Source organism: Procambarus clarkii, chromosome 92, assembly GCF_040958095.1.
Source record: "Procambarus clarkii isolate CNS0578487 chromosome 92, FALCON_Pclarkii_2.0, whole genome shotgun sequence".
Classification (NCBI taxonomy): domain Eukaryota; kingdom Metazoa; phylum Arthropoda; class Malacostraca; order Decapoda; family Cambaridae; genus Procambarus; species Procambarus clarkii.
In genome coordinates, this window is record NC_091241.1 from 14,116,932 (window position 1) to 14,137,740 (window position 20,809).

The window sequence follows — 20,809 nt, forward strand, 5'->3', positions numbered from 1 at the left end:
CAGTGTGTGGCGGGTGTTATACAGGGTGTGACGGGTGTTATACAGGGTGTGGCGGGTGTTATACAGTGTGTGGCGGGTGTTATACAGTGTGTGGCGGGTGTTATACAGGGTGTTATACAGTGTGTGGCGGGTGTTATACAGTGTGTGGCGGGTGTTATACAGGGTGTGGCGGGTGTTATACAGTGTGTGGCGGGTGTTATACAGTGTGTGGCGGGTGTTATACAGTGTGTGGCGGGTGTTATACAGTGTGTGGCGGGTGTTATACAGGGTGTGGCGGGTGTTATACAGGGTGTGGCGGGTGTTATACAGGGTGTTATACAGTGTGTGGCGGGTGTTATACAGTGTGTGGCGGGTGTTATACAGTGTGTGGCGGGTGTTATACAGGGTGTGGCGGGTGTTATACAGTGTGTGGCGGGTGTTATACAGTGTGTGGCGGGTGTTATACAGTGTGTGGCGGGTGTTATACAGTGTGTGGCGGGTGTTATACAGGGTGTGGCGGGTGTTATACAGTGTGTGGCGGGTGTTATACAGTGTGTGGCGGGTGTTATACAGTGTGTGGCGGGTGTTATACAGTGTGTGGCGGGTGTTATACAGGGTGTGGCGGGTGTTATACAGTGTGTGGCGGGTGTTATACAGTGTGTGGCGGGTGTTATACAGTGTGTGGCGGGTGTTATACAGTGTGTGGCGGGTGTTATACAGGGTGTGGCGGGTGTTATACAGTGTGTGGCGGGTGTTATACAGTGTGTGGCGGGTGTTATACAGTGTGTGGCGGGTGTTATACAGTGTGTGGCGGGTGTTATACAGGGTGTGGCGGGTGTTATACAGGGTGTGGCGGGTGTTATACAGTGTGTGGCGGGTGTTATACAGTGTGTGGCGGGTGTTATACAGTGTGTGGCGGGTGTTATACAGTGTGTGGCGGGTGTTATACAGGGTGTGGCGGGTGTTATACAGGGTGTGGCGGGTGTTATACAGTGTGTGGCGGGTGTTATACAGTGTGTGGCGGGTGTTATACAGTGTGTGGCGGGTGTTATACAGGGTGTGGCGGGTGTTATACAGGGTGTGGCGGGTGTTATACAGTGTGTGGCGGGTGTTATACAGTGTGTGGCGGGTGTTATACAGTGTGTGGCGGGTGTTATACAGTGTGTGGCGGGTGTTATACAGGGTGTGGCGGGTGTTATACAGTGTGTGGCGGGTGTTATACAGTGTGTGGCGGGTGTTATACAGGGTGTGGCGGGTGTTATACAGGGTGTGGCGGGTGTTATACAGGGTGTGGCGGGTGTTATACAGTGTGTGGCGGGTGTTATACAGTGTGTGGCGGGTGTTATACAGGGTGTGGCGGGTGTTATACAGGGTGTGGCGGGTGTTATACAGTGTGTGGCGGGTGTTATACAGTGTGTGGCGGGTGTTATACAGGGTGTGGCGGGTGTTATACAGGGTGTGGCGGGTGTTATACAGGGTGTGGCGGGTGTTATACAGTGTGTGGCGGGTGTTATACAGTGTGTGGCGGGTGTTATACAGGGTGTGGCGGGTGTTATACAGGGTGTGGCGGGTGTTATACAGGGTGTGGCGGGTGTTATACAGTGTGTGGCGGGTGTTATACAGGGTGTGGCGGGTGTTATACAGGGTGTTATACAGGGTGTGGCGGGTGTTATACAGGGTGTGGCGGGTGTTATACAGGGTGTGACGGGTGTTATACAGGGTGTGGCGGGTGTTATACAGGGTGTGACGGGTGTTATACAGTGTGTGGCGGGTGTTATACAGGGTGTTATACAGTGTGTGACGGGTGTTATACAGGGTGTGGCGGGTGTTATACAGGGTGTGACGGGTGTTATACAGGGTGTGGCGGGTGTTATACAGTGTGTGGCGGGTGTTATACAGGGTGTGGCGGGTGTTATACAGGGTGTGGCGGGTGTTATACAGGGTGTGGCGGGTGTTATACAGGGTGTGGCGGGTGTTATACAGGGTGTGGCGGGTGTTATACAGTGTGTGGCGGGTGTTATACAGTGTGTGGCGGGTGTTATACAGGGTGTGGCGGGTGTTATACAGGGTGTTATACAGGGTGTGGCGGGTGTTATACAGGGTGTGACGGGTGTTATACAGGGTGTGGCGGGTGTTATACAGGGTGTGACGGGTGTTATACAGTGTGTGGCGGGTGTTATACAGGGTGTTATACAGTGTGTGACGGGTGTTATACAGGGTGTGGCGGGTGTTATACAGGGTGTGACGGGTGTTATACAGGGTGTGGCGGGTGTTATACAGGGTGTGGCGGGTGTTATACAGTGTGTGGCGGGTGTTATACAGGGTGTTATACAGTGTGTGGCGGGTGTTATACAGTGTGTGGCGGGTGTTATACAGGGTGTGGCGGGTGTTATACAGTGTGTGGCGGGTGTTATACAGGGTGTGGCTGGTGTTATACAGTGTGTGGCGGGTGTTATACAGTGTGTGGCGGGTGTTATACAGGGTGTGGCTGGTGTTATACAGTGTGTGGCGGGTGTTATACAGGGTGTGGCGGGTGTTATACAGGGTGTGGCGGGTGTTATACAGTGTGTGGCGGGTGTTATACAGGGTGTGGCTGGTGTTATACAGTGTGTGGCGGGTGTTATACAGGGTGTGGCGGGTGTTATACAGGGTGTGGCGGGTGTTATACAGTGTGTGGCGGGTGTTATACAGGGTGTTATACAGTGTGTGGCGGGTGTTATACAGGGTGTGGCGGGTGTTATACAGTGTGTGGCGGGTGTTATACAGGGTGTGGCTGGTGTTATACAGTGTGTGGCGGGTGTTATACAGTGTGTGGCGGGTCGGTGTTATACAGGTGTGGCGGGTGTTATACAGGGTGTGGCGGGTGTTATACAGTGTGTGGCGGGTGTTATACAGGTGTGGCGGGTGTTATACAGGGTGTGGCGGGTGTTTATACAGGGTGTGGCGGGTGTTATACAGGGTGTGGGCGGGTGTTATACAGTGTGTGGCGGGTGTTATACAGGGTGTGGCGGGTGTTATACAGGGTGTGGCGGGTTATACAGTGTGTGGCGGGTGTTATACAGGGTGTGGCGGGTGTTATACAGGGTGTGGCGGGTGTTATACAGGGTGTGGCGGGGTGTTATACAGGGTGTGGCGGGTGTTATACAGTGTGTGGCGGTGTTATACAGGGTGTGGCGGGTGTTATACAGTGTGTGGCGGGTGTTATACAGGGTGTGGCGGGTGTTATACAGGTGTGGCGGGTGTTATACAGGGTGTGTGGCGGGTGTTATACAGTGTGTGGCGGGTGTTATTACAGGGTGTGGCGGGTGTTATACAGTGTGTGGCGGGTGTTATACAGGGTTGTGGCGGGTGTTATACAGGGTGTGGCGGGTGTTATACAGGGTGTGGCGGGTGTTATACAGTGTGTGGCGGGTGTTATACAGGGTGTGCCGGGTGTTATACAGGGTGTGGCGGGTGTTATACAGTGTGTGGCGGGTGTTATACAGTGTGTGGCGGGTGTTATACAGTGTGTGGCGGGTGTTATACAGTGTGTGGCGGGTGTTATACAGGGTGTGGCGGGTGTTATACAGGGTGTGGCGGGTGTTATACAGGGTGTTATACAGTGTGTGGCGGGTGTTATACAGTGTGTGGCGGGTGTTATACAGTGTGTGGCGGGTGTTATACAGGGTGTGCCGGGTGTTATACAGGGTGTGGCGGGTGTTATACAGTGTGTGGCGGGTGTTATACAGTGTGTGGCGGGTGTTATACAGGGTGTGGCGGGTGTTATACAGGGTGTGACGGGTGTTATACAGGGTGTGGCGGGTGTTATACAGTGTGTGGCGGGTGTTATACAGTGTGTGGCGGGTGTTATACAGTGTGTGGCGGGTGTTATACAGTGTGTGGCGGGTGTTATACAGGGTGTGGCGGGTGTTATACAGGGTGTGGCGGGTGTTATACAGTGTGTGGCGGGTGTTATACAGGGTGTGGCGGGTGTTATACAGGGTGTGGCGGGTGTTATACAGTGTGTGGCGGGTGTTATACAGTGTGTGGCGGGTGTTATACAGTGTGTGGCGGGTGTTATACAGGGTGTGGCGGGTGTTATACAGGGTGTGGCGGGTGTTATACAATGTGTGGCGGGTGTTATACAGGGTGTGGCGGGTGTTATACAGGGTGTGGCGGGTGTTATACAGTGTGTGGCGGGTGTTATACAGTGTGTGGCGGGTGTTATACAGTGTGTGGCGGGTGTTATACAGGGTGTGGCGGGTGTTATACAGGGTGTGGCGGGTGTTATACAGGGTGTGGCGGGTGTTATACAGTGTGTGGCGGGTGTTATACAGGGTGTGGCGGGTGTTATACAGGGTGTGGCGGGTGTTATACAGGGTGTGCCGGGTGTTACACAGTGTGTGGCGGGTGTTATACAGGGTGTGGCGGGTGTTATACAGTGTGTGGCGGGTGTTATACAGGGTGTGGCGGGTGTTATACAGGGTGTGACGGGTGTTATACAGGGTGTGCCGGGTGTTATACAGGGTGTGGCGGGTGTTATACAGTGTGTGGCGGGTGTTATACAGGGTGTGGCGGGTGTTATACAGTGTGTGCCGGGTGTTATACAGGGTGTGGCGGGTGTTATACAGGGTGTGGCGGGTGTTATACAGGGTGTGGCGGGTGTTATACAGTGTGTGGCGGGTGTTACACAGTGTGTGGCGGGTGTTATACAGGGTGTGGCGGGTGTTATACAGTGTGTGGCGGGTGTTATACAGTGTGTGGCGGGTGTTGTACAGTGTGTGGCGGGTGTTGTACAGTGTGTGGCGGGTGTTGTACAGTGTGTGGCGGGTGTTATACAGGGTGTGGCGGGTGTTATACAGTGTGTGGCGGGTGTTACAGGGTGTAACGGGTGTTACAAGGCGATATAAGTTGTACCAAAAAGTATTGCGAGGCTCCGAACGCTTCTATAATCTCTCGTGAATTTACCCATTATAAAAGTTTTGGGTAAAACCTTCAACTTTTAAAATAATGCAACGATATATTTCGGCCACTAGGGGTTTGTCTTCAAATTTGTAGCGATATGCAGGCCCTTTGGAATATGCTGTCTTGGGTAAAATATGCAGGCCCTTTGGAATATGCTGTCTTGGGTAAAATATGCAAATTTTCCACCCTGTTGGGAATAGCTCCCAGATCTCTGCCTCAGATGGCAGAGTATTGTTATATATATATATATATATATATATATATATATATATATATATATATATATATATATATATAATATATATATATATATATATATATATATATATATATATATATATATATATATTAACTGAAAACTCACACCCCAGAAGTGACTCGAACCCATACTCCCAGATGCCACGCAACTGGTATGTACAAGACGCCTTAATCCACTTGACCATCACGACCATCACGACCGGACAATCACCACAGAATGAGGTGATTTGGTAAAATGCTATGCCCAAGATTACTATCCGAGTGCCGGCGGTGGGGTGGTTCAAATAGCCTCGGCTATCACCTCATTTTGTCCGGTCGTGATGGTCAAGTGGATTAAGGCGTCTTGTACATACCAGTTGCGTGGCATCTGGGAGTATGGGTTCGAGTCACTTCTGGGGTGTGAGTTTTCAGTTGCATATTGTCCTGGGGACCATTCAGGCTTGTTCGCATATATATATATATATATATATATATATATATATATATATATATATATATATATATATGTATATATATATATATATATATATATATATATATATATATATTGTGACGATAATCTCCTTCAAGAGATTGAGCCTGCTCTTCCCTCCATAATTACGTCTTCACAATTATATAAAAAGACTATGGAAGAAATGTCCAACAACGACAACAACACCAGCAAGGCTTGCCAGGGTGAGCAAAAACGTATGCAGCCAGCCACCTGTTCGGACCCAAATCACCAAACTACATGTTGATCGCTGCCGGCTGCGCTGATTGGTCGCCGGTCTGGCTGCACCTGCACTCGCCCCCCCATACTACCTGATGTCTGGGGTCGCCCCAACATCAGTCCTCAGAATGTTCAGTGCTTTCGTGGCCATCACACCTCCCAGCTAGACTCTAGCGTGTACTGAGAGAGGTGGTGGCTTTAAGCCAATATTCCAGCACCTCCCACTTAACTTTTGTGTTGCACTTCTTGTTATTTTGCCTTAACGTAACTTTCATTGTGTCATTTAAGTATTCTTATTATTTTGATTCATTGATTTTATTATACATATTTGTTTGTGCATTATTTTCATGTTTTGATTTATTTAACGTAATTAAAATTTCATTGTTAAAGTTTACTTGTGTTTTGTGTGTCTTCTCCTTACCTTACCACAGACGAAGTTCCAGTTTTTCTATTTTTTTTTATAACTATGTGACGAGGCCATACCCCTAGCCTTAAACAGCCGAACACCAACGCGTTACCGTCACAAGTTATATGGGGGCCTGTCCTAGGAGCTTCACTCAGGTACTGGTGCCAAGTGGTAATTTATGGTAAGCGTATTTAACTTTGTTAACGTAGCTTTACTATTTTTCATTCAATTTCATTTTTTATAAGGTGCGGTGTATTGTGCATTACGAGAGTAACATATAGTGAAGGTGAGACAACTTTGGATTACGTGGTGACTGTAGGCCGCAGTCATACTCTTAATTGGTCATCTCTCCCTCCTTGTTATTACTTGTATTTACCATCTATGTCCCTTGAATATTTCTCATTCTGACAGATCATCATATTGGTACCCTGGTACTGTGGTCTGCCCCGGGTCAAGAGTACCCAATCTTCTGCAATCTGACTGTAGGAGGACAAAGAGGGCCATAGTTCCTCTAGCTCGAACTTTAGTTGCTGAATTGGGACCTCAGCAGCAGTTCTCGTCACCAGTTGACACCTCGCACCCCTACACGTCAGTCAGAGATGATGATACATACAACGGTAGGGAATTAGCTTATTTTTTCAGAGCACAAAAGTTCGCTAATTCTGTAAGTATCATATTAAATTCAGTAGGAAAAACTTGCTTTATGTCCTATAGAGACTTGGCAAGGTATGCCTACATCCTTGGACTACCAATTTTACTTTTGAAGCATTTAACTGTTTCATTTGTTTTCGAAACTTTGTTTCATTTGTTAGTAGGATTTTCTTGCCCTTATTCTCTTACATGAGTACCGGGTACAAGATTTCCTGCGCCCTTGATTTAATTTAATATCTTTCACTTAACGTTAATTGTTAAAGATCACACAGGATAGGTACCAGTTGCCACGTTGTCCTGTTTCTGACATTTCATTATTGAACATTCGTGTACCTTTATTTGCTAATTTCACCATGTTTCGTCTCCAAACTTTCCGTGCAAATCCAGCAGGTGAAATAGGGACTTTAAGTCGTGCCAAGAGGACTGAATTACAAACTCTTGCACATGAGTATCAACTAGAAGTTCCCTACCAAGCCAACAAAAATGACCTACACAACCTGTTGCTGGATTACTATTTAGAGCAAGGTAAGATAGACTCTGAAACTCATGAAACTTACTATATTGCAGATAAAACTGATTTGGCAACGCTGAAACTCAAACTAGAGCTGGCCAAGATTGAACGTGAGCAGCAAAGGGAAGCCCTCGAACAACAAGAACGAGCTGCTGCCATACGAAGAGAAGAACAAGAACGCGAAGCTGCTTTGAGGAGAGACGAACAAGAACGCGAAGCTGCTTTGAGGAGGGAAGAACAAGAACGAGAAATCACCCTCAGAGAACGTGAAGCTGCTTTGAGGAGAGAAGAACACGAACGCGAGGTCGCATTACTCCGTGAACGTGAACGAGTGCAGCTTGAAACCAAACAACGCGAGTTGGAAATACAACGCGAACATGACAAGCAACAAGCGACTCTGGCTCTAGAGTGTCGTCAACGCGAAATCTCCTTGGAAACTTCACACTTCACCCAACGCCAGCAAGCTACTGCCAATCTTCCCGTCAGTTTTAATATATCACATGCAAGTAAGTTAATGCCATCCTTTGTAGAAGCAGAAGTTGATGTTTTTTTCACCACCTTTGAAACCCTTGCTAATCAACTCAGTTGGCCTGTCAACCAATGGGCCACACTTCTCTGAGTCCATCTTACAGGTAGAGCTGCAGTCACACTCAGTACTTTGGCGTCTGAGAATGACTACTACACTCTGAAACAAGCAGTGTTAGACGCCTACCTACTTTCCACAGAAAGTTATAGAAGGAAATTCCGTGACCACCTGAAGGCAAGTACCACTACCTTCCTCGAGTTTGCTAACACGAAACGGAGGTATTTCATGAAATGGCTGGAAGCAGCACATGTCTCTACTTTTACAGAACTCGTCAACCTGATGCTTGTTGAAGAATTCTTGAGACGTGTGCCGCCTCCTGTCCGCCTCTACTTAGCAGATAAAGAAGAAACCGACTACCTGAAGTGTGCTAAGTCGGCTGACACTTACAGCCTCATCCACCGGCTGACACCTGAACCATCCTCCAGTAAGAAGTCGTGGTACAGTTACGAGAAGGTGAGCCCCGATCAAGCTGGTTCACAACTGTACTGCAAATATTGTAGACTCTATGGACATACCATAGACAAATGTGGTAAGTCTCAATACAAGGGAACCACTGACCAACAAAGACCCAAACCAACTCCTCCTAAGTCCGGTAAGCCTGTGATGAATGTTGGTGTTGATGTTAATGATCTTTCTCTTTTCAGTAACCACCTGTATACTGGAACTGTCTCTGCCAACGGTTCAAATCCGGAGGGACGTTTCAAATTGAAGATCTTGAGGGACACAGCGGCTCTGCAATCGATCATCTTGAAGTCGGCTGTGCCCAACATAGTCTACACCGGGGAAACAGTCTTCATCACTGACCTCACTGCTACCACTCCATACCCTCTCGCCAGAGTCCACCTGGATTGTCCCTACGTGAACGGGGAAGTCCAAGTCGCCGTCAGGGAAAAGCCTTTTCCCATGCCTGGAGTGCAACTTCTCCTAGGCAACGACTTGGCAGAAGACCTGCAACCGACCAACCTGATCGTCATGGACAAACCCCAGGTGTGTAACTCTGTGCCAATAAATCCTATTCTCGAGTATGTTCCAGCAGAGGTTCAAGAGAGTGATGAAGTTTCTCCTCCGGTTCTCGTGACCACCCGTGCACAAGCCGCACGTCCACAGCCAGCTGACTCTACTGCTACCGCTGTCCCTCAAGACCCTCAGAAACTACCCCCGCATCTGACCAAGTTGGAGTTCCGTAAGTTGCAGAGGGAAGATCTTACTTTAACACCATTGTTTTTCCAGGCTGAGACTCAACCCGACAGTATTCCTGGGTTCTTCCTAGAGAACGACTTGCTCTACCGCAGATATAGACCCAGTAAACTGAAGGAGGAGGACGATTGGGCCAACACCGAACAACTTGTGATTCCCACCAGCCTGCGGCCCACTATTCTACACCTGGCCCACGGAGCATTCTCCCACTACGGCTTCAACAAGACTTACCATGGGATTCGCCAAGACTACTACTGGCCAGGTATGGTAAACAACGTCAAACAGTACGTAAAACAGTGTCATACATGTCAGATGGCAGGCAAACCGAACGTCTCCATTCCCAGAGCACCACTGATTCCCATACAGGTGCCTGCGGAACCTTTCCACAGACTCATAATAGACTGTGTTGGTCCTTTACCTCGGACCAGTTCAGGTAACGCCTACATCCTAACCATCCTGTGTCCTACCACCAGATTTCCCATAGCAGTTCCAGTGAAGAACATCACGGCTGCTACGGTTATCAAACATCTATTGAAGATCTTCACTCAATACGGATTTCCCAGGGAGATTCAAAGTGACTGTGGCACCAACTTCACCAGTGATCTCTTCAAAAGGACACTGGAGGAGTTCAACATCAAACAGGTATTGTCCAGCCCCTATCATCCTGCTTCACAGGGTTCTCTTGAACGTAGTCATCAGACCATCAAAGCACTCTTGAAAAAGTTTTGTAGTGAAACCTCAAAGGATTGGGATAAGCAGATTGACCTAATAATGTGTATTTTCAGAAGTCTCCCCAATGAGTCCCTAGGAGTATCTCCTTATGAGATGCTCTACGGCCGTAAGTGCCGTACTCCCCTTAAGGCTTTTAAAGACTCTCTCAGAGATGCCACCTTCAGTGAGCATCAGAATGTGCCCCAGTTTCTTCAAAACCTTCAACACATTCTAGAGAGAGTCCACCGCTTTGCCCATGATAATCTATTGAAAGCCCAGGTGAGAATGAAGACTCATTACGACCAGACCAGCAAAGTAAGAAAATTCAAGCCGGGAGACTTCGTCCTTGCTTATTTCCCTATCCCAGGTTCACCTTTACAAAACAGATTTTCAGGACCCTACTGCGTCAAAGAGTGCAGGAATAATAATAATTATGTGATAGAGACTCCAGATAGGCGGCGGAAGACCCAGCTGTGCCACGTCAACCTCTTGAAGCAATATAATGGTACTCCTCCCACTGTCTTGACTACCTATTCCACATTCACAGAACCCTACATCCACAGTGAGACCTTCCCAGCTTCTCCTCCCGAAAGCACTGACAAGGAGTCAGCGCTTTCTAATTCCGAAATCCTTAATGATCTTCCCAAATACTTTCAGGATAATCATAGTGCACCTCTCGTCAAGATCTTCAGAGAACATCAAGAGTTGTTCAGAGATGATCCCCAAGAGTGTAATGTTACCCAGCACGACATCCAACTGCTCCCCGACACCCGGCCGATTCGTCAACCCTTCTACCGAATCAGCCCGAGCAAGAAGGAAGTCATGCGTGCTGAGGTGCAGTACCTCTTGGACCATGGACTGGCTACACCTTGTGAGTCCCCCTGGGCCTCACCTTGTATCTTGGTGCCCAAACCCCAAGGTAAGGTGCGGTTGTGCACTGACTATCGTAAACTGAACTCTGTCACTGTCAAGGATGCTTACCCCTTGCCAAGGATAGATGACATCCTTGATGCCATTGGTAGTGCCCAGTACTTGTCCCAAGTGGACTTGCTTAAGGGGTACTATCAAGTGTGTCTAACGGAGCGCGCTAAAGAGATATCTGCCTTCATCACTCCTTTTGGACTTTTCAGATATGAACGCCTTCCTTTCGGACTATGTAATGCCCCGGCCACCTTTCAAAGAGCTGTCAACCGTGTCATCCAGGGCTTGGATAACACATACGCCTACCTGGACGATATCGTCGTAGCCTCCAACTCCTGGAGTGAACATCTGCTCCAGCTGCGACGTCTGTTCTCCAAGCTCCTGACAGCCGGCCTCACCATCAACCTGGGCAAGTCCACTTTCGCGAAAGGTAAAGTGCGTTATCTGGGTCATGTTATTGGGAGTGGCAGCATAGCTCCGTTAGACTCACACACTCAAGCCATCCTACAGTATCCACAGCCTACCACCAGGAAGCAGCTCCTGCGCTTCCTTGGTCTTGCCTCTTACTACCGTAGGTTTGTGAGGAATTTCAGTACAGTCGCCACACCTCTAATTCTATTAACCAGTCCCAAGCAACGGTATAATTGGACCATGCAGCAAACCGTTGCTTTCGAACAACTCAAATTCCTCCTCTGTTCTAACCCCATTCTCGCCTCTCCAGATATCACCAAGCCTTTCGTCCTTCATGTCGACGCCAGTGGTACCGGCGTTGGTGGTGTCCTGATGCAACTACGAGGCGAGGAGGTTCTACCTGTCAGCTACTACAGCTACAAACTGAAACCACACCAGAGGAACTACAGCACTATTGAAAAGGAGCTACTATCCATCGTCCTGAACCTCCAACACTTCGCTCCGTACCTACAAGGCGCCAGGTCTACCACCATCTTCTCAGACCACAACCCTCTCCGCTTCCTACATCAAGCCCAATTCACCAACCAGCGTCTTCTACGATGGGCTCTGTATTTACAAGACTTCAACCTGGAGATCCGCTATATCAAGGGTTCTGACAACACCATAGCCGATGCCCTCTCCAGAGTTTATGAAGTAGAAGCGACTCCATCCATTACTCCACCACATAACGACGTACTTCTTCCAGAACCGCAGGCTTCGGGGGAGAGTTGTGACGATAATCTCCTTCAAGAGATTGAGCCTGCTCTTCCCTCCATAATTACGTCTTCACAATTATATAAAAAGACTATGGAAGAAATGTCCAACAACGACAACAACACCAGCAAGGCTTGCCAGGGTGAGCAAAAACGTATGCAGCCAGCCACCTGTTCGGACCCAAATCACCAAACTACATGTTGATCGCTGCCGGCTGCGCTGATTGGTCGCCGGTCTGGCTGCACCTGCACTCGCCCCCCCATACTACCTGATGTCTGGGGTCGCCCCAACATCAGTCCTCAGAATGTTCAGTGCTTTCGTGGCCATCACACCTCCCAGCTAGACTCTAGCGTGTACTGAGAGAGGTGGTGGCTTTAAGCCAATATTCCAGCACCTCCCACTTAACTTTTGTGTTGCACTTCTTGTTATTTTGCCTTAACGTAACTTTCATTGTGTCATTTAAGTATTCTTATTATTTTGATTCATTGATTTTATTATACATATTTGTTTGTGCATTATTTTCATGTTTTGATTTATTTAACGTAATTAAAATTTCATTGTTAAAGTTTACTTGTGTTTTGTGTGTCTTCTCCTTACCTTACCACAGACGAAGTTCCAGTTTTTCTATTTTTTTTTATAACTATGTGACGAGGCCATACCCCTAGCCTTAAACAGCCGAACACCAACGCGTTACCATCACAATATATATATATATGTATATATATATATATATATATATATTCAAGGTACGGAATGAATACACTATGTGCCCTTTTGGGTTAAATTCACTTTTGAGAGTTGGAGACCAATTAAGATAGGGAAGGGTTGTGGGTAAAGCCAGTCTGATGGGGAAGGGTCAATCAAACATTGGGTAAGGCAATGGGTAGACCTCTGATGGGCGTGGAGAACTTGTTGGAGAAGTTGTGTTCGGGTGACATTTTGCGAGGTCTGGGTCTGAGTGTCGGCAAGGAAGGCAAGTCTTGTTCTGTGTATATAAGGTGGGTTCTTTTTTCCTCTTGTAAGTATAGCTTCAAGGATTTGGAAATATTATATCTATCTATTTATATCTCCATCGTTATCATCTATCCATCTGTATCGTGTATCCCTCTGGATCATCTATCCATCTACTCATCTATATGTATTTACTTATCTATATCCATCCATCTGTCTGCATCTTCTCCACTTCCCCTCCACTTCTTATCCTACTCTCCTCACTCCCTCTATCCCCTACCCCTCGTCCTCTATACTCACCCCTTCTCATCCCTTCCCTTTCTCCTCTACTTCCATCCCGTCTTCCTCTCCCTTACCTGTATATCTCGCCCTTCCCATCGTCCTCCCCTCTCCCTCCCTTCCTCCTGTCATCTTAATCCCTCTCCCTTTCAGAAAATATAATATTAAGCAACAGTGGAACTACTGTACTTTGTGTTTAAGTCAAAAAAATTATTGACCTAATACCTAAGTATTAGGTAAGCTTGGTATTAGTACTGGAGGCCTAGTATTGAAGGCCTAGTCGAGGACCGGGCCGCGGGGACACTAAAGCCCCGAAATCATCTCAAGATAATACATTAGGTACATCTGCATTTGTGCAGCTGCCCTAGACTATATGAAGTGGAGTACAGTGTGTCAAAAAGCTAGCTACGTGGTGCTAAAAATGCCCATCACACAGGATGGTTAGTCATACAGAGGCATGTGATAAGCGGTCTGCACTGGCAGACTCCGGATGCATTATGAGGATATCATCAACACAAGAGTGAATAAGGTAACAGTGGTAATACAAGTCCCCATCTCGCAGGAGTCATACGGGGCCGTATGTTCAGTAGCCTGCACTGGCAAATTTTGGGTGTAATATGAGGATATCTTCAAGAACACGAGAGTGAATAAAGTAATTGCAAAGCTCCAGGTACCTCATGCCAACTGGTCTGAAAGGTCTAATAACTGGTCATTCGGTGATGTAGTGTGGGAGATCATGCCGTAGTTCCTGCTCACAGAGTTTGCAACTGGAGTGCTCAGGATTGGGAGATCCGTCACCTGCAGCCACCTGCCACAGGTAACGGTAACCCAACCTGATCCTGGCAACCACTGTGTCGCACAGTCTGGTGGACGTTTTGTGCTGCCCATAGATATAGGTTTCAGATCTGAACAGATCATAGCTTTTTACACTAGTACTTACGTTGGGAGTCAGTAAGTTCTTTCCTATCAGATCTGAATGTTTGGACCAATACAGTTTTGACAGCAGAGATGGGGATACCTAGATGTAATTCAACTTTATCTTTGTTACACGCTAATTTGGCTGCAATGTCTGTCTCATTATGATGGGTTATATTTATGTGTGAAGGTATCCATACAAAGGAGATTCGAGACCCTTTACTCTGTGCATCAATTAGGTCATTTATAATTGGGAGTATGAGGTTCTTGCTGTCAATCTTCCAAGAGAAGTTTTCGATTGCTTGAAGAGCAGACTTCGAATCACAAAATATTATTCCTCCTCCAATATTTTTTAATGTGCTGGTTGCTAAGTGTAATGCTGCTAGTTAAACAACTGGCTGACCTCCCAAGATCATATAAAAAATACTTTTATCTGTTGAAAAAGTCTTCGGTCATTTCCAACCATATTTCACATTTCACTAAGATTGAGGCCGTGAGAATTGGATTTGGTGGTGGTGGGGGTGGGGGGAGGGGGGGGGGGGGGGGGAGATGTGAATAAAATAACAATAACTCCTATATAATTTAACTTAGGCCTATACATAACCAGTCCATCACCTATACTAGAACATTTTCTCTTATATACTTAGGTAAAGTCAGCCTCCAACTCTGGACTGTCAACCCCCCCCCCCCCCCCCAAGGATCTCAGTGTATAGGCAAGACAGCAAGTTCTCGTTCAAGGTTCCTGACAATGCGCAAAGGACATATAATTTCTACCCACGAGTAGACCATTATCAGCTAGCTGTGACTTAGCTGTCTCGACGTGACTTAGCTCGACCCGGCGTGACTTAGCTCGACCCGGCGTGACTTAGCTCGACCCGGCGTGACTTAGCTCGACCCGGCGTGACTTAGCTCGACCAGGCGTGACTTAGCTCGCCCCGGCGTGACTTAGCTCGCCCCGGCGTGACTTAGCTCGACCCGGCGTGACTTAGTTCGACCCGGCGTAACTTAGCTCGCCCCGGCGTGACTTAGCTCGCCCCGGCGTGACTTAGCTCGCCCCGGCGTGACTTAGCTCGCCCCGGCGTGACTTAGCTCGACCCGGCGTGACTTAGCTCGCCCCGGCGTGACTTAGCTCGACCCGGCGTGACTTAGCTCGCCCCGGCGTGACTTAGCTCGACCCGACGTGACTTAGCTCGCCCCGGCGTGACTTAGCTCGACCCGGCGTGACTTAGTTCGACCCGGCGTGACTTGGCTCGCCCCGGCGTGACTTAGCTCGACCCGGCGTGACTTAGCTCGCCCCGGCGTGACTTAGCTCGCCCCGGCGTGACTTAGCTCGCCCCGGCGTGACTTATCTCGCCCCGGCGTGACTTAGCTCGCCCCGGCGTGACTTAGCTCGCCCCGGCGTGACTTAGCTCGCCCCGGCGTGACTTAGCTCGCCCCGGCGTGACTTAGCTCGACCTGGCGTGATTAGTTCGACCCGGCGTGACCTGATTTCACTCGAAGTGAACCCGCGTGGGCCAGACAGGTTCGATACATCAGGAATTTAGTGAGAGGGAAGTGGAGGAGAATTATCGGGAATATGTCTGTCACCTGTTACCAATGGATGGCTGTTCTGACGGCTGTTGTCAGAGAGAGAGAGAGAGAGAGAGAGAGAGAGAGAGAGAGAGAGAGAGAGAGAGGTTGTGCTTTGCCTGATTTTCTTAATAAATGTTGTGACGTCAGCATATGTTGTGTCTTGACAGGTGGTTTCGAACGATGTCAGATGAAGTGAGGTCACTGTCATAACTCCTACTGCCCCCCCCCCTCTCTCTCTCTCTCTCTCTCTCTCACCCCTTTTGCAGGAAAAGCTTATATAGTAAGGCTTACCACAAGCTATGCGAAGGGAAAGCTTCAAGTCTGCAGACAAGAGTCAGAAATCGTCTACTCCTGAACTCATCTTTGAAAACAATGGGCCTGGAAATCCAGTAAACTTTGGCTGGTACCCCTAAAATATATATATATATATATATATATATATATATATATATATATATATATATATATATATATATATATATATATATATATATATATTCGTAAAATTGTTGTTGAAAAGGCATAATACAAAGAGCCAAATTGAAGTGTGTGCTTTCATTAGACTCAACTACCCCCCCCCCACACACACACCCACACACACACACACACACACACACACACACACACACACACACACACACACACACACCCACACACCCACACACACACACACACACACACACACACACACACACACACACACACACACACACACACACGCACCCCCCCCCACACACACCCCCCCACACACACACCCACTAACCTCCAGTATCACTCCCCCTACAGGTCAAGACTACAACTTCAACAAGCTGACGTCGGAGGAGGTGAACTCCCTGGGCCTCACATATGACTTCACCTCCATCATGCACTACGCCAGGGCCACCTTCGCAAAGGTATATATATATATATATCGTCTTATATAAAGATATATTGATACATAAAGGTATCGTATATATATATACACAGTCTTCCCAACTACCCCCTACCACCTCCGTGGTAGATATACCTATCTACTTCACTTTGCAGGGTTTCTACATTTCTCATCTGTTCTCATTTGTCTCATTAGCTGCTTATCGGTGTGAAATATTTAATATAGTTTCCCCTGTGGTTTAGAAAAAGTCGGGAGTAAGAGGAGGGGGGACTTAAGAGAGCGCTGTGGGAGGATAGTCTGTTTTTATGCTACTATCGACAAAGTATGACAATTAGACCATTTCTGTTACTTTTCCAGCCATCAGCCCATATTTTTTCATATTACTGTAAGAAAAATAGTTTTGAAATTTGTATCTTTCACATATTTAGCCAAAAGAGAGCAGTGCCAAAAACGGTAATAGGGGTGAAATCAGCACGCTGGACTTGTGATCCTGTGGTCCCGGGTTCGATCCCGGGCGCCGGCGAGAAACAATGGGCAGAGTTTCTTTCACCCTATGCCCCTATTACCTAGCAGTAAAATAGGTACCTGGATGTTAGTCAGCTGTCACGGGCTGCTTCCTGGGGGTGGAGGCCTGGTCGAGGACCGGGCCGCGGGGGACACTAAAAGCCCCGAAATCATCTCAAGATAACCTCAAGATATACCCCACATCAAACAATTAAACACGTCGATGATCAATTACTACAATAACAAGTCACAATAACTGCACTCCGTCTCCTCCTCCTCCTTTACAAACGCCTAAAGTCACACCTACAAGTTATCACCGAGTAGTAACCATTCGAACCAACATAATATACACTAGTTCACCAGGTAACTTGTATGTCGATGACAATGTCACCAGGTAACCGTACCTGTATGTCCCCGTCCACCTGCATAAGTCTACTATATTATAACAAGGGCACTGCGGGCTCACCATAGCCCGTGTTACTTGGAACTTTTTGCTCCAGGTAGCGAATCTTTAACAACAACAACTATATTATGCGCGATGTAAGTGTAAGAATATCGTATGTCATCGGGATCAAACTGGCCCAGCTATTCAAATTTAAAATTCAAATGTTTATTCAGGTAAAGTACATACATACAAGAGGGGATACAAAAATTTATAGATTTATAGATAGAGCTAGTACATACAATGCCTAAAGCCACTATTACGCAAAGCGTTTCGGGCAGATTCACTTCTAATTCGCTCCTAATAATTATAAACTCGTAGTACTCATAGATGTACTGGCTTAGGGCATCCGTCGCAGGTAACGTCGTCTCCTTTTCCCGCGCTAATGACAGCGTCGCGCCAGAAATCCCAGATTGTCATCTTGCTGAATTACCTCCATAAATGGTCGCTATTTCCTAACTGGGCGTACGGGGGTCGTGAGCCCCCCCCCCCCTTCTGGGGGCGTGGGCTTTTTGCGGACCACAGACCCGAAGCTCTGCCTCTGTCTGTCAGTCCTTTCTTTCATCCTTCTTGCTGGTGTGGCGAACTGGTCTATAGAGTGGTAACCCCCGGCGTCTCTCTCTCCTCTACTGTGGTAACCGCCATTGTCTCTTCTACCCTACTATAATAACTTCTCCAGCCATGCCTACATTACTCTCTCTTCTGTCCCATGTTACTCTTCCACCCCCGTCTTTAAAACACTACAGTAATTCCCCTTTTCCCCCGTAACCAGGCGACGTACCTGGATACGATAAGGCCTCGTCCAGAGCCCAATCAGGAGGCGCTGCCGGAGATCGGGCAGCGGATCCGGCTGTCCGAAGGAGACATCGCGCAGACCAATCTGCTCTACAAGTGCCCAAGTGAGTGGTATTCCTGTGTGTGTGTGTGTGTGTGTGTGTGTGTGTGTGTGTGTGTGTGTGTGTGTACTCACCTAGTTGTGTTTGCGGGGGTTGAGCTCTGGCTCTTTGGTCCCCCAAAGTGTGCGTGTGTGTGTGTGTACGTACTCACCTATTTGGGGTTGTAGGATCGAGCATTGGCTCTTGGATCCCGCTTTTCCAGCCATCGGTTGTTTACAGCAATGACTCCTGTCCCATTTCACACGCTGTGTGTGTGTGTGTGTGTGTGTGTGTGTGTGTGTGTGTGTGTGTGTGTGTGTGTGTGTGTGTGTCCGGCCCTGTTCCATGGCCGGGTAGAACCTGTGGCGGTGCAATTATTCTTCTCTCTCCTCCATATCTTATCCCCTCTCTAATGTCCCCTCAAGTGGCCCTCAGCTCCACTTGTTTTTCCATCTTACCCTCACCTTTCCCTCTTCTTAATCCATCTCACCACCACCACCATCCGTCACTCTCCCCTCGTTCACCTTTTATCACACATTCCCTTCCATTCCTCCTCCTCCCGTCTCTTCCCTCTGCTTCCCCTTCCATGGTGATGTATTTTGCTTCTAGGTCACATTCTCCTTTCCCCCTTCATCTCTCTCTCTCTCTCTCTCTCTCTCTCTCTCTCTCTCTCTCTCTCTCTCTCTCTCTCTCTCTCTCTCTCTCTCTCTCTCTCTCTCTCTCTCTCTCTCTCTCTCTCTCTCTCTCTCTCTCTCTCTCTCTCTCTCTCTCTCTCTCCCTCCCTCCCTCCCTCCCTCTCTCTCTCTCTCTCTCTCTCTCTCTCTCTCTCTCTCTCTCTCTCTCTCTCTCTCTCCCTCCCTCCCTCCCCTCTCTCTCTCTCTCTCTCTCTCTCTCTCTCTCTCTCTCTCTCTCTCTCTCTCTCTCTCTCTCCCTCCCTCCCTCCCTCCCTCCCTCTCTCTCTCTCTCTCTCTCTCTCTCTCTCTCTCTCCCTCCCTCTCTCTCTCTCTCTCTCTCTCTCTCTCTCTCTCTCTCTCCCTCCCTCCCTCCTTCCCTCCCTCCCCTCTCTCTCTCTCTCTCTCTCTCTCTCTCTCTCTCTCTCTCTCTCTCTCTCTCTCTCTCTCTCTCTCTCTCTCTCTCTCTCTCTCTCTCTCTCTCCCTCCCTCCCTCTCTCCCTCCCTCCCTCCTCTCTCTCTCTCTCTCTCTCTCTCTCTCTCTCTCTCTCTCTCTCTCTCTCTCTCTCTCTCTCTCTCTCTCCCTCCCTCCCTCCCCTCTCTCTCTCTCTCTCTCTCTCTCTCTCTCTCTCTCTCTCTCTCTCTCTCTCTCTCCCTCCCTCCCTCCCTCCCTCCCTCCCTCCCCTCTCTCTCTCTCTCTCTCTCTCTCTCTCTCTCTCTCTCTCTCTCTCTCTCTCTCTCTCTCTCTCTCCCTCCCTCCCTCCCTCTCTCCCTCCCTCCCTCCTCTCTCTCTCTCTCTCTCTCTCTCTCTCTCTCTCTCTCTCTCTCTCTCTCTCTCTCTCTCTCTCTCTCTCTCCCTCCCTCCCTCCCTCCCTCCCCTCTCTCTCTCTCTCTCTCTCTCTCTCTCTCTCTCTCTCTCTCTCTCTCTCTCTCTCTCTCTCTCTCTCTCTCTCTCCCTCCCTCCCTCCCTCCCTCTCTCCCTCCCTCCCTCCCTCCTCTCTCTCTCTCTCTCTCTCTCTCTCTCTCTCTCTCTCTCTCTCTCTCTCTCTCTCTCTCTCTCTCTGTCTCTCCCCTCGTAAGCTAAATCGCTCTTCATTTTTTTCTTTTCTGGTAATCACATTCCTTCATTATCGTCGTTATTTCTTGTTTCCTCGCCCTCTTATTCTCCTCTTCTCTTTCCCCTGCTTAATTAACCTCGTCCCCCCTCACACTAACCTCGTCCCCCTCTCACACTAACCTCGTCCCCCTCACACTAACCCTCTCTGCCATGAGTGTGGCGCCTGGGGGCTTTCCTATGACACACTTGACACACTTTTCTGTGATTCCTACACACACACACTCTCTCTCTCTCTCTCTCTCTCTCTCTCTCTCTCTCTCTCTCTCTCTCTCTCTCTCTCTCTCTCTCTCTCTCTCTCTCTCTCTCTCTCTCTCTCTCACCTGTTGCCTGTTGCTATCGTACTGTTGCTCAACTGTGACGGGATTGACAAATCAAACTCAAGACATACATCTATCTGAACAATAGATTATATGAAGGCGTTGTGTCTCAGCTCTCCCCCCCCCCCCATCATGGGGCAGGGAGGTGGTGGTAGAGGGAACCTGCATAAACCCCATACCACATATCTCACTCTCATGTCCGTCTAACCTCCGCTCGAAACAATCCATCGATCGAGTACTCATATCTCACGTTCCCTG

At 48.5% G+C, this 20,809-nt stretch overlaps 1 protein-coding gene across 1 annotated transcript in view; it reads left to right on the top strand.

Moving 5' to 3' along the window:
* Positions 1 to 20,809, top strand: part of tok (tolkin) — a 171,411-nt gene that overhangs the window by 105,017 nt on the left and 45,585 nt on the right. Inside the window, exons 6-7 of the mRNA XM_069319084.1 lie at positions 16,541 to 16,647; positions 18,344 to 18,470. Coding sequence (XP_069175185.1) covers positions 16,541 to 16,647; positions 18,344 to 18,470 — 234 coding nt within the window. The remainder of the gene's footprint in view (positions 1 to 16,540; positions 16,648 to 18,343; positions 18,471 to 20,809) is intronic.